This window comes from Heterodontus francisci, chromosome 2 (genome assembly GCF_036365525.1).
Source record: "Heterodontus francisci isolate sHetFra1 chromosome 2, sHetFra1.hap1, whole genome shotgun sequence".
In the NCBI taxonomy this organism is placed as follows: domain Eukaryota; kingdom Metazoa; phylum Chordata; class Chondrichthyes; order Heterodontiformes; family Heterodontidae; genus Heterodontus; species Heterodontus francisci.
Genome location: NC_090372.1, coordinates 99,007,921 through 99,023,995, shown reverse-complemented (window position 1 = coordinate 99,023,995; position 16,075 = coordinate 99,007,921). Strand labels below are relative to the sequence as shown.

Sequence of the window (16,075 nt, the reverse complement as noted above, 5' to 3'; positions counted from 1 at the left end):
TATAAATTGCAAATTAAATATTAATTTGAAATAAATATTTGTTATAGGCCTTAACAACAAACCAAAATACTGACAGACATACCATTCAGGGAATGAATCAGGGAACAGCCCTTACTGGACAGCTCAGAGGAAGTACTCCTTTATCTACTTACTTGCCGCCTGCTCCTTTTGATGGGAAGGTTAACAGCACCCATCATGCCCTGCTACAGCATGTACTTCTGATGGAACAGGCTCGAAAACAAAGTTCCCTCACAACTGGTGAGTTAAATTTGTAACTGAAACTTTTGGATTCTAACTGAAAGTTTGCACTTTGCTGAGATGTTTATGTTCACATGAGAGTTAATTTTACATCAGGACCTCTATATAAAAGGAATAAATGGGAGTTATATATTTTGTTCAGAATCATTAATATGTTTTCAAATTGTCACTTGGGAATTGGATTTCTACCCTGTACTATGCTTAATAACCTGTAAATCCATTGTTTATAAATAGGTTTAGGATTTTGTTATCTTGAGTGCACAAAGAAAATCTTCCCTCCCCCTTTCTTAGATAATTTGAGATAATTTATGGAATACATCTTTTTAAACAAATGGGCCAGTGAGTTTGACTATTGTGGGTATTTTGGATTGTCAAAGAAACTAGACCGCACAGCCTCATAATGTACACAATTTATTTTCAAGTATCACAAGCTCCCCCCATTAGTTAGTGGAAAATTCAAAGTTATGGATAGGTGGGAAATGATGTGGCTGGTTTCCACTGGTTACCTCCAACTGATCACAGGTAGTGTTTTTGTTTGACTTGTGTTTTAGCTCCTGTGTTTTGTTAGTCAAATAAACACAGTGACCGGTTTTCTTGTGAGTACAAAACAGAAGATTAAGGCTGGAATTTTATGCTTGTCGGACGGGAGCCATCCACCAACCGAAAAGTTGGTGGCGATCCTGCCTCCGTCAGGCCTGGGGATCTAGACTGGATTTTACAGTCCCCAGGCCCTTAATTGCTGTAATTGGAGTTGATGGTCAATCAGCAGGCCGGCAGCTCTTAGTCTCAGCAGTGCTTCCGGGAGCAGTGGCCACTGCTGGGACTGCAACCCAACTTCAAGATCAAGATGACAGAGAGGATGGAAAAGAGGTACATGGTGCCCGATCAGGAGGGCCTCCCTCCAGGCCATCAAAAGTCCGTCTACTTTTACAGGTGGCCCTTCTCAGGCCTGGGCCACCCACCTGCCAACAGTAAAGTCCCCATGGCGGCGGGCGGAGGCCCTTAAGTGGCTATTAACCGGCCACATAAGGGCCTTGATTGGCCTGGGGTGGGCGGGCCATTTCACACCACCGCTGCCCCACGTAAAATGGCAACGGAGGCGGGATCAGGTCAGGAAGGGCTCCCTGAGCCTCCCACTCCATTTTACACCCTGGCCACTGTCCCCGTCCCCTGCCACCAGCCCGCACTTTGGAGGGGCGTAAAATTCTGGCCTAAATATTTATTGACAATAATCATCCAAAATGTTAGCAACAACACTTGTGCATGCATTCACTCTCTCATGCACACTCAAGATAAATGGAAGGTAAAGGTAAGAGTTGTTAAGAGTTCAAGCTGTAAAAGTCTGCTGTTTTCAGGAAAGAACTGTGGGATCCTCTTAGAAGGCAAGTGTTAAAGTTGCAGATCTGTTTGCTGGTTGTCTTTCTCTTGCTGGGTTCCTGAAGTCACCTGGCAGTCAACACTTCAGTTCGAAGACAGTGCTGGTATTTCTTAGTTCAATTTTCACAGGTGGAGGAGTTGTTCAAAAGGCACTGTTATTTATCTGCTGCAGTTGGTTGCAAAATCATCTCAGCAGGCTTCAATTGTCTCATCTGGAATTGATCTCTCGCTCTCTCTCTCTCTCTCTCAGCCTTGTGCTGGAATTCAAGATGGCTTTTGATATTCTCTCCCTGGCTGGAGATCTCAGACTGACTGTTCTGATGTTCTGATGACTTAATGACTGATGACTCATGACACCCCTTTGTTCTCCAAAAAGGTTACCTTTAATGGTAAATTCATAAAGTATATAGTTTCACCCATGCGAGGTCTGGTTTTTGGTTCCCGAGGAGCTATACAACAGCTTTTAATTTCAGCCTATTTTAATAAGATAAGGATACAATTAAACAACTAAGAGGAGGAGGAGGCTCCACAAATATCTCTATCGTCAAGGATGGGGGAGTGCAGCACATCAGTGTAAAAGACAAGGCAGAAGTATTTGCATCCATCTTCAGCCAGACGTGCCCAGTGGATGATCCATCTCGGCCTCCTCCTGAGGTCCCCAGCATCACAGATGCCAGTCTTCAGCCTATCCGATTCACTCCACGTGATATCAAGAAATGGCTGAAGGCACTGGATACTGCAAAGGCTATTGGCCCTGACAACATTCTAACAATAGTCCTGAAGTCTTGTGCTCCAGAACTAGCTGCGCCCCTAGCTAAGCTGTTCCAGTACAGCTACAACACTGGCATCTACCCGGAAATGGGGAAAATTGCCCAAGTATGCCCTGTACACAAAAAGCAATCACAAATCCAAACAAGCCAATTACCGTCCTATCAGTCTACTCTTGATCATCAGCAAAATGATGGAAAGGGTCGTCGACAGTGCTATCTAGCGGCACTTGCACAGCAATAACCTGCTCACTGATGCTTAGTTTGGGATCTTCCAGGGCCACTCAGCTCCTGACCTCATTACAGCCTTTGTCCAAACACAGACAAAATAGCTGAACTCCAGAGGTGAGGTGAGAGTGACTGCCCTTCACATCAAGGTAGCATTTGACCGAGTACGGTATCAAGGAGCCCCAGCAAAACTGAAGTCATGGGAATCAGGGGAAAACTTTCCGCTGGTTGAAGTCAAAGAAAGATGGTTGTGGTTGTTGGAGGTCAATCATTTCAGTTCCATGATATCACTGCAGGAGTTCCTCAGGGTAGTGTCCTGGGCCCAACTATCTTCAGCTGCTTCATCAATGACCTTTCTTCCATCATAAGGTCAGTGGTGGGAATGTTTGCTGATGGTTTCACAATATTCAGCACCATTTGCAACTCCTCAGATAATGAAGCAGCCCATGTCCAGATGCAGCAAGACCTGGACAACATCCAGGCTTGGGCTGATAAGTGGTAAGTAATATTCACGCCACCCAAGTGCCAGGCAATGACCATCTCAAACAAGAGAGAATCTAACCATCTTCCCTTGATGTTCAATGGCATTACCATCACTGAATTCCCCATTATCAATAATCTGGGGGTCACCATTGACCAGAAACTGAACTGGAACAGCCATATATACACTGTGGCTTCAAGAACAGATCAGAGGCTGGGAATTCAGTGACGGGTAACTCACCTCCTGACTCCCCAAAGCCTGTCCACCATCTACAAGGCACAAGTCAGGAGTGTGGTGGAATACTCTCCACTTGCCTGGATGGGTTCAGCTCCAACAACACTCAAGAAGCTCGACACCATCCAGGAAAAAGCAGCTCGCTTGATTGGCACCCCATCCATAACCTTCAACATTCACTCCCTTCACCACTGACACACAGTGACAGCAGTGTGTACCATCTCCAAAATGCACTGCAGCAACTCACCAAGACTCCTTGGACAGCACCTTCCAAGCCTGCGACCTCTACCACCTAGAAGGCCAAAGGCAGCAGATGCATGGGAACACCACCACCTAGGGGCGGCACAGTGGCGCAGTGGTTAGCACTGCAGCCTCACAGCTCCAGGGACCCGGGTTCAATTCTGGGTACTGCCTGTGCGGAGTTTGCAAGATCTCCCTGTGACCGCGTAGGTTTTCGCCGGGTGCCCTGGTTTCCTTCCACAGCCAAAGACTTGCAGATTGATAGGTAAATTGGTCATTGTAAATTGCCCCTAGTGTAGGTCGGTGATAGGGAATATGAGATTACTGCAGGGTTAGTATAAATGGGTGGTTGTTGGTCGGCACAGACTCGGTGGGCCGAAGGGCCTGTTTCAGTGCTGTATTTCTAAATAAAAAAATAAATAAATAAACAAGTTCCCCTCCAAGTCACACACCATCCTGAGTTGGAACTGTATTGCTGTTCCTTCACTGTCGCTGGGTCAAAATTCTGGAACTCCCTTCCGAGCAGCACTGTGGGTGTACCTACATTCCAAGGACTGCAGTGGTTCAAGAAGGCAGCTCACCACCACCTTCTCGAGCGTAATTAGGGATGGGCAATAAATGCTGGCTTAACCAATGACGCCCACATCCCACGAACGAATGAAAAAACATGTTCACGCCTTATTGTGGTGATTGTAACTGGAGACGAAGCATCTGCTAGTGCGAGTTTTGGCTCATTTTGTGGATAGCTCACATCTATGTGTGATGAGTGTCTAATTTCAATGCAGATGGGCTAATCGGTTTCAGTTCTAGCAGACATGAATGTGTATTTCAGTGCAGGAGAAGGTATGTGTCATGTGACTTTGTCCTCCATCTTGTTGAAGGCAAGTGCACCAGTCTTTTTAAATTGTTCTTTTTTTTATATAACACTTTGGTTATTTTTGTATTTCCATTGCTGCACTTCCTGTGTCTGTGATATCAACAGCTCAGAAATTCAATCACACGGCCCCTGTTTTACAGGCATAATTTGGGTGCCTATGTGTTCAATAGAGTTGGTGGAGTACTCTTTCTACTATTTTGGATCAGGCTACTCAGTGGCATTGAGAGTGGGTGCTAGAAGTATTTAAAATGCTCATTTTAATATTCAAGTAAATGTCCTGCATTTGTTGTAGGAACTTTTGTGAAATTAGTCTGCCTCAACATCTGACTTGCTACACATTGCAAGTCATGGCACGAACAGAAAGGAAGGTCCTGCAGGTGCATTATTTAAAGGACTCATCTGCTCTATCCAGGTGCATTGCTGGTTTGTCCTTTTAAGCTGCTTGTTAACTTCTGGGCCTTTTTGGGCTATTTTCTGTGTTCTACAGTTGAATTCTGACTTCAGGGAACAGTTTTGTGCTGATGCTGGACTGCTTTGTAAACAGTTATATTGTAGTATTGGCTAGTCTAGTAAGTCTGCGTTTGAGGTTGGAGGAGGAGGGGGTGCAGCCAAGAAGGTGGAGAGAGCAAGAGCAGCTGGGACGAAGGGGAAGAGGAGGCCATTATGTTCGGAGGCCATGCACACTGTGGGCCTTCAGGGAGCACTTCTTATCCCACAACTTCACCTATCTCATTGTGAATATCTGTGCCTGGTTTGCTAGCAACAGTCATGATTCATTCATCCTGTGCCAGTCCTCTAAGCTACCTTTATTTTCACCAAGCCATCTGGTCACAGGCTGGCTACTGGGTGACGAAGGCCTGTTAAGAATCGGGGAACAGCTGCAGAGCCATGTCCGCACCAGAAACATCACTGATCAGAATGTCAGTGTGCTTAAGATTCCACTGCCTGAACTGTTTTGGAAGAGCTCTGCACTACAACTCTGACCGTGTATGCAGATTTGAGGTTGTCTGCTGCATGCTGCACAACTTTCTGATACTGATGAACCAGCCCATATCACTAGCTCGTCAACAAAAAGTGGAGGAGGAGGAGGAAGAAGCACAGCAGAAAGAGGAGGAAGAGGAGGAGCAGCATTGACCACCAGTGCCCTGAGCTGCAAGAGTTCGCAGAGAACAACTTATAGAGTCATATCAGCAGAGAAGGAGGCCATTCGGCCCAAGAGTTCATGCCGGCTCACTGCAGAGAAATCCAATCAGATCCGTTCCCCTGCTCTGTACCTGTAACCCTGCAAGTTTATTTCCCTCACGTGCCCAGCCAATTTCCTTTTGAAATCATTCATCGTCTCTGCTTCCACCACCCTCGTAAGCAGTGAATTCCAGGTCAAACCACTCGCTGCGTCAAAAAGTTCTTCCTCACATTCCCACTGCATCTCTTGCCCAAAATCTTAAATCCTTCTCCCCTAGTCCTTGTAACGTTAGCTAATGGGAACAAATTGTCTTTGTCTACCTGATCTAAATGTGTCTTCATCTTATATATCTCTATCAAATCTCCTGTTAGTCTCCTTTGCTCCAAGGAAAACAACCCCAGCTTCTCCAACCTAACTTTGTAACTAAAATCACTTATCCCTAGAACCATTCTGATAAATCTCCTCTGTACCCTCTCAAGAACCCTCACATCCTTCCTAAAGTGTGATGACCAGAACTGTTTGTGGCCTATCCAGAGCTTTATAAAGGTTCTGTAAAACCTCCCTGCTTTTTTACTCAATGCCTTTATTTATGAAGACAATTATGAAACTCAACATGGGTTGGATTTTCAAAGTGGTGATGGGAAACAGGAGCCTAGTCGTGTTTTTGGCCTGAAACCTGCCACCTCTGGGAAGCTGATTCAGATTGCAGTTTTCAAGTGGGAAAGCCTTAATTGGTATGGTGACAGGTTTCCTGTCCTCTTAGAGCCAGTGGGATTGAAAGTGGCAGTGGGTCAGATCAAGTCTAGGGCTCATGTAGACTTCCACAGCAGCCATCACTGAGGCTGCTGGGTGTCATGAGGGAGCGATCTGCCTTCCACAACACCAGAGGGAAGTGAGATGTCACAGGGGAGCTGGAAGCCTGGTACTAGGGCAGGACAAACACCTGCTTCATCGATGCCCACTTGGATCTAATGCTGCAGGCCGTGAGAGAAAGGAGGGAGGTCCTCTTCCCAGAGAGTGGCAGGAAAAGGCCACCTTGTCATGCAGAAAGGGCACCTCTCTGTTCAGTGTTACCCCCTCTGCCTCTCTTCCTCCTCCTTTCTTACCTCCTGCTCCTCCCCCGATGAGATGTCTCCTTCCAGGGCCTCACTGTCCTCAAGGTCCACACCTCTCTGGAGGGCCATGTTATGGAGAGCACAGCAGACCACCACAATGACAGGAGGGTATTGGAGGGTGCCACCAACCAATCCAGGCACCAGAATCACATCGTCAGAAACCTGATGGCCTGCTCAATGGTTGGCCTGCTGAGCAGGTGGCATTGGTTGTTTCGGCTCTGTCTGGGGCTCCCGTTGAGGGTTTAGTAGACATCTCTTCAAAGGGATTTCCCTTGTCCCCTTGGAGCCAACCATGCACTTTGGGGGATGGGGTGAAGGACTAAGGTCGCCTGGACTGGCAGAGGATGAACAAGTCATAGCAGGTGCCAGGAAAGCAAGCACAACCATGGAGGAAGCTCTTAATTGTGGTTTATGGACCATTTGGACATTGAAGGAGTTGAAGCCTTTCCTGTTGATGGATCTCACTGGCCAGTCACTGGGTGCCTTGAAAGCCACATAAGTATAATCAATGTAGGCATTCCTGGTGTCGGAGCCGGAGACAGTCACTGAGGAAGGAGATGTGGCTGTGAAAACGAGTTTTGGTAGATACCTTATCAAACACCAGGAGGGAAATAGAAGTATAATCAATGATGCCCTGCACCTGAATGAATCCAACAGTGGTGTCAAAACTCAATGCCCTCTGTGCCAGCGCATGCCCATCTGTGTCAAAGTGAGCGTAATCTCTACCCTCCTGAAATGGGCATCCATGACCTGCCTGATGGCCTAATGAGATGCTGACTGCACGAAGCCACCGAGGTCCACAGCTGATCCCTGGAATGACCTGGTTGCATAGAGTTTGAGGCAACAGAGACGTTGATGGCTGCAGGTAGGGGGACTGCCATGGGGCCCGAGAGGCCTCAGGTCATTATGGATCAGAGCACACAGGACCAAGACCATCTGCCTGGATAGGAGCATGTCTCCTGCGGCACTGGCGCTCTGTCATTTGCAGGTAGCTGACTCTTGGGCTGTGAACCCAATGTCTTGGGTAGCGCCTTCCTCCCTTTGCAGCCCCTGCTGTCCTCCTCTGGTCTCCTGTTGTCTGGGAGGTTGCATCTGCTGCGGCTCATCCTGGCTGCTCTGTCCAATGTCAGAGTCGCCTGTTCCCACATGACCTCTGTCAGCAGGGCCTTGAACACTCACCAGGCCTTGCTGTCCCAACCCCTAGTGCCACAGTGATGCCAGCAGGCTCATTTCCCTATCCGCTTTCATGGCACTCTCCAATATAACATTTAACTCTTCCAGTTTCAACAATATTTGCTGTCTCTGCTTTAATTTAAACAGCTATTTCCACTGCCCTCATCTCCACAATACCCATATGTTCATAACCCTGTTGTGTTCCTCCCATGACATTTTCCCTGTTCGTAGCATTTAAAAATAGCTTCCAGCTCCTGACAAGCCTGTTAATGAGCTCTTTAGTGAGCTCAACAGGCAATTAATTAGATGCAGGTGCCCAACCCGTTCCGTCTGTCAGCATTCCGAAGGGATCGTTCCCTCCGCGACACCCTGGTCCACTCCTCCATCACCCCCGACACCTCGTCCCCTTCCCACGGCACCTTCCCATGCAATCACAGGAGGTGTAATACCTGCCCTTTTACCTCCTCTCTCCTCACCATCCAAGGCCCCAAACACTCCTTGTAGGTGAAGCAGCAATTGCTTGTACTTCCTTCAATTTAGTATACTGTATTCGCTGCTCACAATGCGGTCACCTCTATATTGTGGAGATCAAATACAGATTGAGTGACCGCTTTGCGGAACACCTCTGCTCAGTCCGAAAGCATGACCCCGAGCCACAGTTACTTGCAATTTCAACACCCCCCCACTGCTCTCATGCCAACATTTCTGTCTTTGGCCTGCTCCAGTGTTCCAGTGAACATCAATGCAAGCTCGAGGAACAGCACCTTATTTTCCGATTAGGCACGCTGCAGCCGACCGGACTGAACATTGAATTCAATATTTTCAGAGCATGACAGGCCCTTTTTTATTTTTATATTATTTTATTTTGTTCCATCTTTTTTACCATGTGGCTGCCTATTTTTTTCATGTTTGTGCTTTTGGCTAGTGCTGCTTATTATTCTGTCATTAATACTCCCTCTGCACTAATGCTTTGTCTTTCATCACACCATTAGCACACTCTCTTTGCCTTTGTCCCATGCCCTTGCCAGTTAATCTCTCCAGCCCTCTGTCCTATCACACATCTTCCTTTTTGTTCTCTTTTCTCCCACTCCCACTTTACTTGTTTAAAACCTATTACATTTCCAACCTTCGCCAGCTCTGATGAAAGGTCACTGACCTGAAACGTTAACTCTGCTTCTCTCGCCACAGATGCTGCCGGATCTGCTGAGTTTTTCCAGCACTTTCTGTTTTTATTTCAGATTTCCAGCATCTGCAGTATTTTGCATTTATTTGCTTGCTTTTTTTTGTTAGCTTAAATATTTTGATATAAAATATTTCAAATTACTAGGAGCACGAACAAATATATATATCATTAAAAGGAAATGGAAAAAATAAGGGGCTTGAAAACTCTTCCAATACTTGAAAAGCTCAAAAGCAGCTCAACTCAACTTGCTGCCACATTGCTATCAGTGTGATGAGGAGTCCAGTTGGTTGAAGATCTCAAACAAGTTTATTAACAGCCAACAAGTATATACAGTACAGAGCTATTTTCATGACTTGCCTCTTGGTTTTACACTTTACAGAGTGACACTGGCATGTAGTCACATGACTGTATCCTGGTACTCAGCTCATTAGCATGCTAAGATCTTAAAAGTCCATTACTCTTCAAGGCAATCACACAACATCCCCCTTCTTTCCAAAGATAAGTCTCATATGCTAAAACCAAAAACAAATAAAATTAGATAACGTCAAAATTATTTACACATGGATAGAGATTGTGAAATTTATAAATATAGAGGCTCAAAAGTCCATATTTTGTCTAGATGGTTTGATGACTCTTGCTCGGGGAACTTACGTCTCATCTGTTGCTGTTCTTTCTGAAGTTTCTCCCTCTCCGCATTCAGTTTCTGTTGCTCTGCCTTCAGCCTGCTAACATACTCTGTTGCTTTTCTCAAGATGACCACTTTTGAGGTCTTGTTATTCTTGGAAAGTTCCGGCTCATCTCGAAGAGCCAATAGACAATGCTTCAGCTCATTCCTCCTCTGCCTCTTAGGACATTCCGTGTCCTTCGCCTCTCCTCATCCTCCGTCTTGCCTCATCCTCCGTCTCTGAAGGCTTGGGGCCCAAGGTCGAGGACTTGTTTGGGAAGGAGTACTTGGTCTCATGGAGATAGCTGTCCATTTTGGCCTGTTGTGTGCTGGCTGTTCTCCAGAGAGCAGAAGTGAAGGCATGGCGTATTTTGCTGTTGCTGGGTTTCCAGACTGCACTGTTTGATGCTGGTCAGAGTCTGTGAGCAGGTTCCAGTCCTTGGAGATTTCCCCTTGGCAATGCTCTCGTGGATAGTTATGATGATGAGGTGCTTACACGCTGGTAGTCCTGCCACTGCTGGTCCGCTCGTGTCTACTAGGTAGAATGTTTGTGGTTTCCATACCGACTTGTTGTATCTGCATTGCATTGTTAATGTGCCACTGCAAGAGATGGATGACCCATTGCATGCAGATAACTTGGCAATTAAAGAACAAAGAACAAAGAAAATTACAGCACAGGAACAGGCCCTTCGGCCCTCCAAGCCTGCGCCGATCCAGATCCTCTATCTAAACATGTCGCCTATTTTCTAAGGGTCTGTATCTCTTTGCTTCCTGCCCATTCATGTATCTGTCTAGATACATCTTAAAAGACGCTATCGTGCCCGCGTCTACCACCTCCGCTGGCAACGCGTTCCAGGCACCCACCACCCTCTGCGTAAAGAACTTTCCACGCATATCCCCCCTAAACTTTTCCCCTCTCACTTTGAACTCGTGACCCCTAGTAATTGAATCCCCCACTCTGGGAAAAAGCTTCTTGCTATCCACCCTGTCTATACCTCTCATGATTTTGTACACCTCAATCAGGTCCCCCCTCAACCTCCGTCTTTCTAATGAAAATAATCCTAATCTGTTCAACCTCTCTTCATAGTTAGTGCCCTCCATACCAGGCAACATCCTGGTGAACCTCCTCTGCACCCTCTCCAAAGCATCTACATCCTTTTGGTAATGTGGCGACCAGAACTGCACGCAGTATTCCAAATGTGGCCGAACCAAAGTCTTATACAACTGTAACGTGACCTGCCAACCCTTGTACTCAATACCCCGTCCGATGAAGGAAAGCATGCCATATGCCTTCTTGACCACTCTATTGACCTGCGTTGCCACCTTCAGGGAACAATGGACCTGAACACCCAAATCTCTCTGTACATCAATTTTCCCCAGGACTTTTCCATTTACTGTATTGTTCACTCTTGAATTGGATCTTCCAAAATGCATCACCTCGCATTTGCCCTGATTGAACTCCATCTGCCATTTCTCTGCCCAACTCTCCAATCTATTTATATTCTGCTGTATTCTCTGACAGTCCCCTTCACTATCTGCTACTCCACCAATCTTAGTGTCGTCTGCAAACTTGCTAATCAGACCACCTATACTTTCCTCCAAATCATTTATGTATATCACAAACAACAATGGTCCCAGCACGGATCCCTGTGGAACACCACTGGTCACACGTCTTCATTTTGAGAAACTCCCTTCCACTGCTACTCTCTGTCTCCTGTTGCCCAGCCAGTTCTTTATCCATCTAGCTAGTACACCCTGGACCCCATGCGACTTCACTTTCTCCATCAGCCTACCATGGGGAACCTTATCAAACGCCTTACTGAAGTCCATGTATATGACATCTACAGCCCTTCCCTCATCAATCAACTTTGTCACTTCCTCAAAAAATTCTATTAAGTTGGTAAGACATGACCTTCCCTGCACAAAACCATGTTGCCTATCACTGATAAGCCCATTTTCTTCCAAATGGGAATAGATCCTATCCCTCAGTATCTTCTCCAGCATCTTCCCTACCACTGACGTCAGGCTCACCGGTTTATAATTACCTGGATTTTCCCTGCTACCCTTCTAAATTGTCGGTTGTATCATTGATCTCCAACAACTCCGGTACATATCTTTGAGGATTCAGACTGATAAGATATTTTCACTGGGGCCGGTGTCAATCTTGACCTTGAGTGTATGTTTGCTAGCTTTCTTTGGGCAAGTGATATTGATAGTGATGCAAGCTTCCTGTTGTTGGACTTCATCAATACGGTGTGCTAGGTTCACAATGTGGAATGCTTGTTTGTCTTCTTGCTAAGAATTACTTCTCTCTGGGTCTTGCCTCAGGTCTGTTTCGCTGGTGACCTCGTGTATCGGTTTGCGTTTACGCAGGTCTCTTGCACTTTCTTTGCTGCTGTTGCCCTGTTTTCCATTTGTTTGTGTTCTGTTGGCTTGTGTCCCACTGTGGCTTCTGGCTGCATCTTTGGAGCCAGAATTCCTGCATAGGCAGGCCTATTATACCGCAGGCCTTGCACAGGTCTCGAAATGCAGGGCAATTTCGCCATGAGGGGTACAGAGCACATCTAGCACACAGCTTGCTTGCACCTTTCGACCTGGTCATGGTGCCAGTACTGTTGGTTGCACCTTGTGCTTGCTGATGCTGTTGTCAAGCTACAATGGCTTCATATTTCCTACCATCTTCCAGCATTGCCTCAATGCTGTGACATTTCTTTTTCCCCAAGAGGTCCTTATGAAAAACCTCAATGTGTGTTGATACAATCACCAACTCCATTATTCAGTCTGACAGCTCAGCTTCTGAGAAGTCGCATTTGTTGCCCTTACTACGGCATCGGCTGACGAACTGGTCTAATGATTCCTATGCCTGTTGTCTGTAGGACATCAATTCCAGGTAGTGAATTCAAAGACTCACTCTCAATTGGAGCTGATATTCCAGCACTTTCCATATCTTCGCAGGATCTTTCTGGTCCTCTTCAGAGGTGCCTGAGGTATTGATTCTGTGTAATCCCTCACTTGCAATTGCTATCATTATTTTTACAGTTTGCTTTTCTGTTTCTGTAATTACCTGGTCTGTGAAGCATAACTGCATTCTTTGTTTGAACAATTAGAACTCAGATGGGATATCAATGGCCTTTCAGTTCATGCTGGGAAGTTTGATATCAATCTTTCTGCTGTTCTTTTGTTTTAAAACTTACTTTAAAACTTGCTTTAAGACCTGGTTCTGGGACTCTGTACTGTCTTCCCTTAAAAAAATCTGTTCTCTAGACTAGCTGCTTTGATTGACCGAAGCAAGTGTAATGCAGTGCTTGTCTGTTTATCTAGCTTCCAGGACTCTCGTCTGTCAGTATATACAGCTGTTGAATAGGTATTTCAAGTGTTTCTTTTGCACGAGTTTGTTTATGCAGCCATTCAATGGGCAATTCTTCACAGTTGAGTGGTTTGATGAGTTTTTTTTAAACTCAGGCTGAGTGAGTGAAAGATCTTAGGCGTTTGAGTGATTTAATGGATTTCTTTTTAAAGCTCCATCTGCAAGCTGCGTGAATGGAGAATTCCCAAGCTTTTTGCTGTCGGGCGCCTCTGGTAATGGTGCGGACCCGATCAGTGTGGGGGAGACTTTGTAAACAATCGATTATCCTGAGATAGGGATTGGGTTTTCCCTGTTTTTTCTTTCACTGAGCCTTTAAAGAAAATCAACTTTGCAAGCCCCTCAAAGGTTTTTTTTAAAACTTGGGTTCCTGGACAGACAGCACACTGACTCACCCGCTCACAGGCTCACAGTAGTTGTTTTGCAGCCTGTCATTCCAGCTCTGTCTTCTATAGCTGGAGCTGAGTTTTTTTTTCTTCTTTACACTGTTTGGGCCATTGTTTCTTTTACCGTTCTCTCTTTTAGCTGTGGTTGTTTTCAAAGATGGTTTCTTGTGGTCTTCAGTCTTGTATTATGTCTTCTCACCACAGCTGCCACAATGCAATGAGAACCTTTTTATATTTTCTGTTGCAACATAAATGAGACGCATGGAGTTCAGTTGATTGAAGATTTCAAACAGGTTTATTGAACAGCTAACAAGTATATACAGTGCAGAGCTAACTATTTACAGATCCTGCCTCTTGGTGTTACAGAGAGAGACTGGCATGTAGTCACATGATTGCATCCTGGTAGTCAGCTCATTAGCATAATAAGATCTTAAAGGTACATTACTCTTAAAGGCAATCATACAACAGTTACTTAATCAAAAAATTCAATTAAAATTAATCAAGCACTTGTCTTTTACAAATCCATGCTGGCTCTCCTTAAATAACTCAAACCTCCACAAACTGATTTTTTCCCATGATTGCTGTTTCTAAAATCTTACCCATCACAGATGTTAAATTGACCAGCCTGTAGTGACTCGGAATATCCTTCCACCCTTTCTTGTCACATTTGCCACTCTCCAATCCTTTGGCACATTCCCTATATCGAAGGACGATTGGAAGATTATAGCAAGTTCTTCTGCTATCTCCACTCCTACTTCCTTTAGCAACCTGGGATGTAAGTCATCCAGACCAGGCGACTTATCCACTCTAAGCATAGCCAGCCTTTCCAGTAAATCTTGCCTATCAATTTTCACCCCATCCATTACCTTTGTGAGTAAACATGGATGGAAGGTACTCTTAAGTATTCCAGTGGTGCCCTACGCCTCTAAGCATATATCACTCTCTTTGTCCCTCGTACTACTCTCTTACTATTTACATGCTGGTAGAAGATTTTTTGGTTCCTTTTTATGTTTATTGCTATTCTACTCACATATTCTCTTTGCCAGTCTTATTTTCCTCTTCGCTTCCCCTCTCAACTTACTGTATTTGGCATGGTTCTCGCTTCAGGAATTCACCTAACAGCCTTCATACACCCTTTTTTTTGTTTCATCATATTCTCTATCTCCCTCATCGTCCAAGGAGCCCTGGCTTTGGTTCCCTTACCTTTCATCTTTGTTGAAATGTACCTAGCCTGTACTTGAAACATCTCTTCCTTAAAGATCACCCACTGTTCTGTTATAGTCCTTCCTGTCAATTTTTGGTTCCATTTTGCCCTGGCTAGATCTCCTCTCATCCAATTGAAAGTAGCCCTCTTCCCATTTAAAAGTTCGACTTTAAGATTGTTTCTTGCTCTTCTCCATTATTAATCTAAACTTTAATATACAATTATCACTCTTACCCAAGTGTACCCCTACAGACACATGGGGCTGAATTTTACGCCATCCCACCGGGTCGGATGGTGGTGTGGGGGAGGTTGGGGGCGGCGTAAAATTGGAGGCTCCTACTTGGACCAAGAACATACTGGTCAAGAAAGTTCTCCTGAACACATTTCAGAAATTCCTCCCCCTCCTTATCCTTTACTCTAACATTATCCCAGTCGATATTTGGGCAATTAAAGTTCCCTATTATCACCTCTCTATAGTCTTTGAACATCTCTGTGATTTCCCTGCAGATTGGCTCCTCTGGCTGGAATTTTCTCACCAGGTAAGCCATCCTGTCACTGGGACTGAAAGCGAGACCTATGCCTCTGCCGGCAGGCGGTGGCCAATTAAAATCATCCAATCAGATGGTTGGCAGCTCAGCAAACTCAGCAACACCACCAATAAAGGTGGCCACTGCTGAGGCTACAGGAAGAAGGAGAGGGTGCCTCCTTGCGGAGGCGCCTTTGTTTGTTTCTTTCTGGTGCTAAGGCCAGGATAGGCACTGACATGTTGCACCATGTCAAAACAGATTTGACAAATTTATTGACTCAGCCACAGACATGGGGGCAATTAATCTGTACATAAAACGTATAGCCAATCTAATGCCATCAAAACACAGTTCAATTTAAGACACATTTGCACAGTGGCACAGTGGTTAGCACCGCAGCCTCACAGCTCCAGCGACCCGGGTTCGATTCTGGGTACTGCCTGTGCGGAGTTTGCAAGTTCTCCCTGTGCCCGTGTGGATTTTTGCCGGGTGCTCTGGTTTCCTCCCATAGCCAAATATTTGCAGGTTGATAGGTAAATTGACCAGTGTAAATTGCCCCGAGTGTAGGTAGGTGGTAGGGAATATGAGATTACTGTAGGATTAGTATAAATGGGTGGTTGTTGGTCGGCACAGACTCGGTGGGCCGAAGGGCCTGTTTCTGTGCTGTATCTCTAAATAAATAAAATAAATATAATGTAGCTAAGTATACAAACATCATTGGACAACAGCACAACTGTATTAGCTAACTAGCAAGCAAAATAGTATGCAACGCCAATGCAAATTACTTTTGTTGACAGAATAGAGTTAGCTACACCAT

General features: G+C 45.4%; 1 protein-coding gene across 20 annotated transcripts in view; it reads left to right on the top strand.

The window, feature by feature from the left end:
* Nucleotides 1-16,075, top strand: part of LOC137345926 (histone deacetylase 9-like) — a 1,063,883-nt gene that overhangs the window by 694,445 nt on the left and 353,363 nt on the right. For all 20 annotated transcript variants that reach the window (XR_010968622.1, XR_010968626.1, XM_068009206.1 and 17 more), the window contains one exon: nt 48-258. Coding sequence is in view for 18 of the 20 variants with exons in the window: in XM_068009206.1 (XP_067865307.1) it covers nt 48-258 (211 nt within the window). In the remaining 2 variants the exon portion in view is untranslated. The remainder of the gene's footprint in view (nt 1-47; nt 259-16,075) is intronic.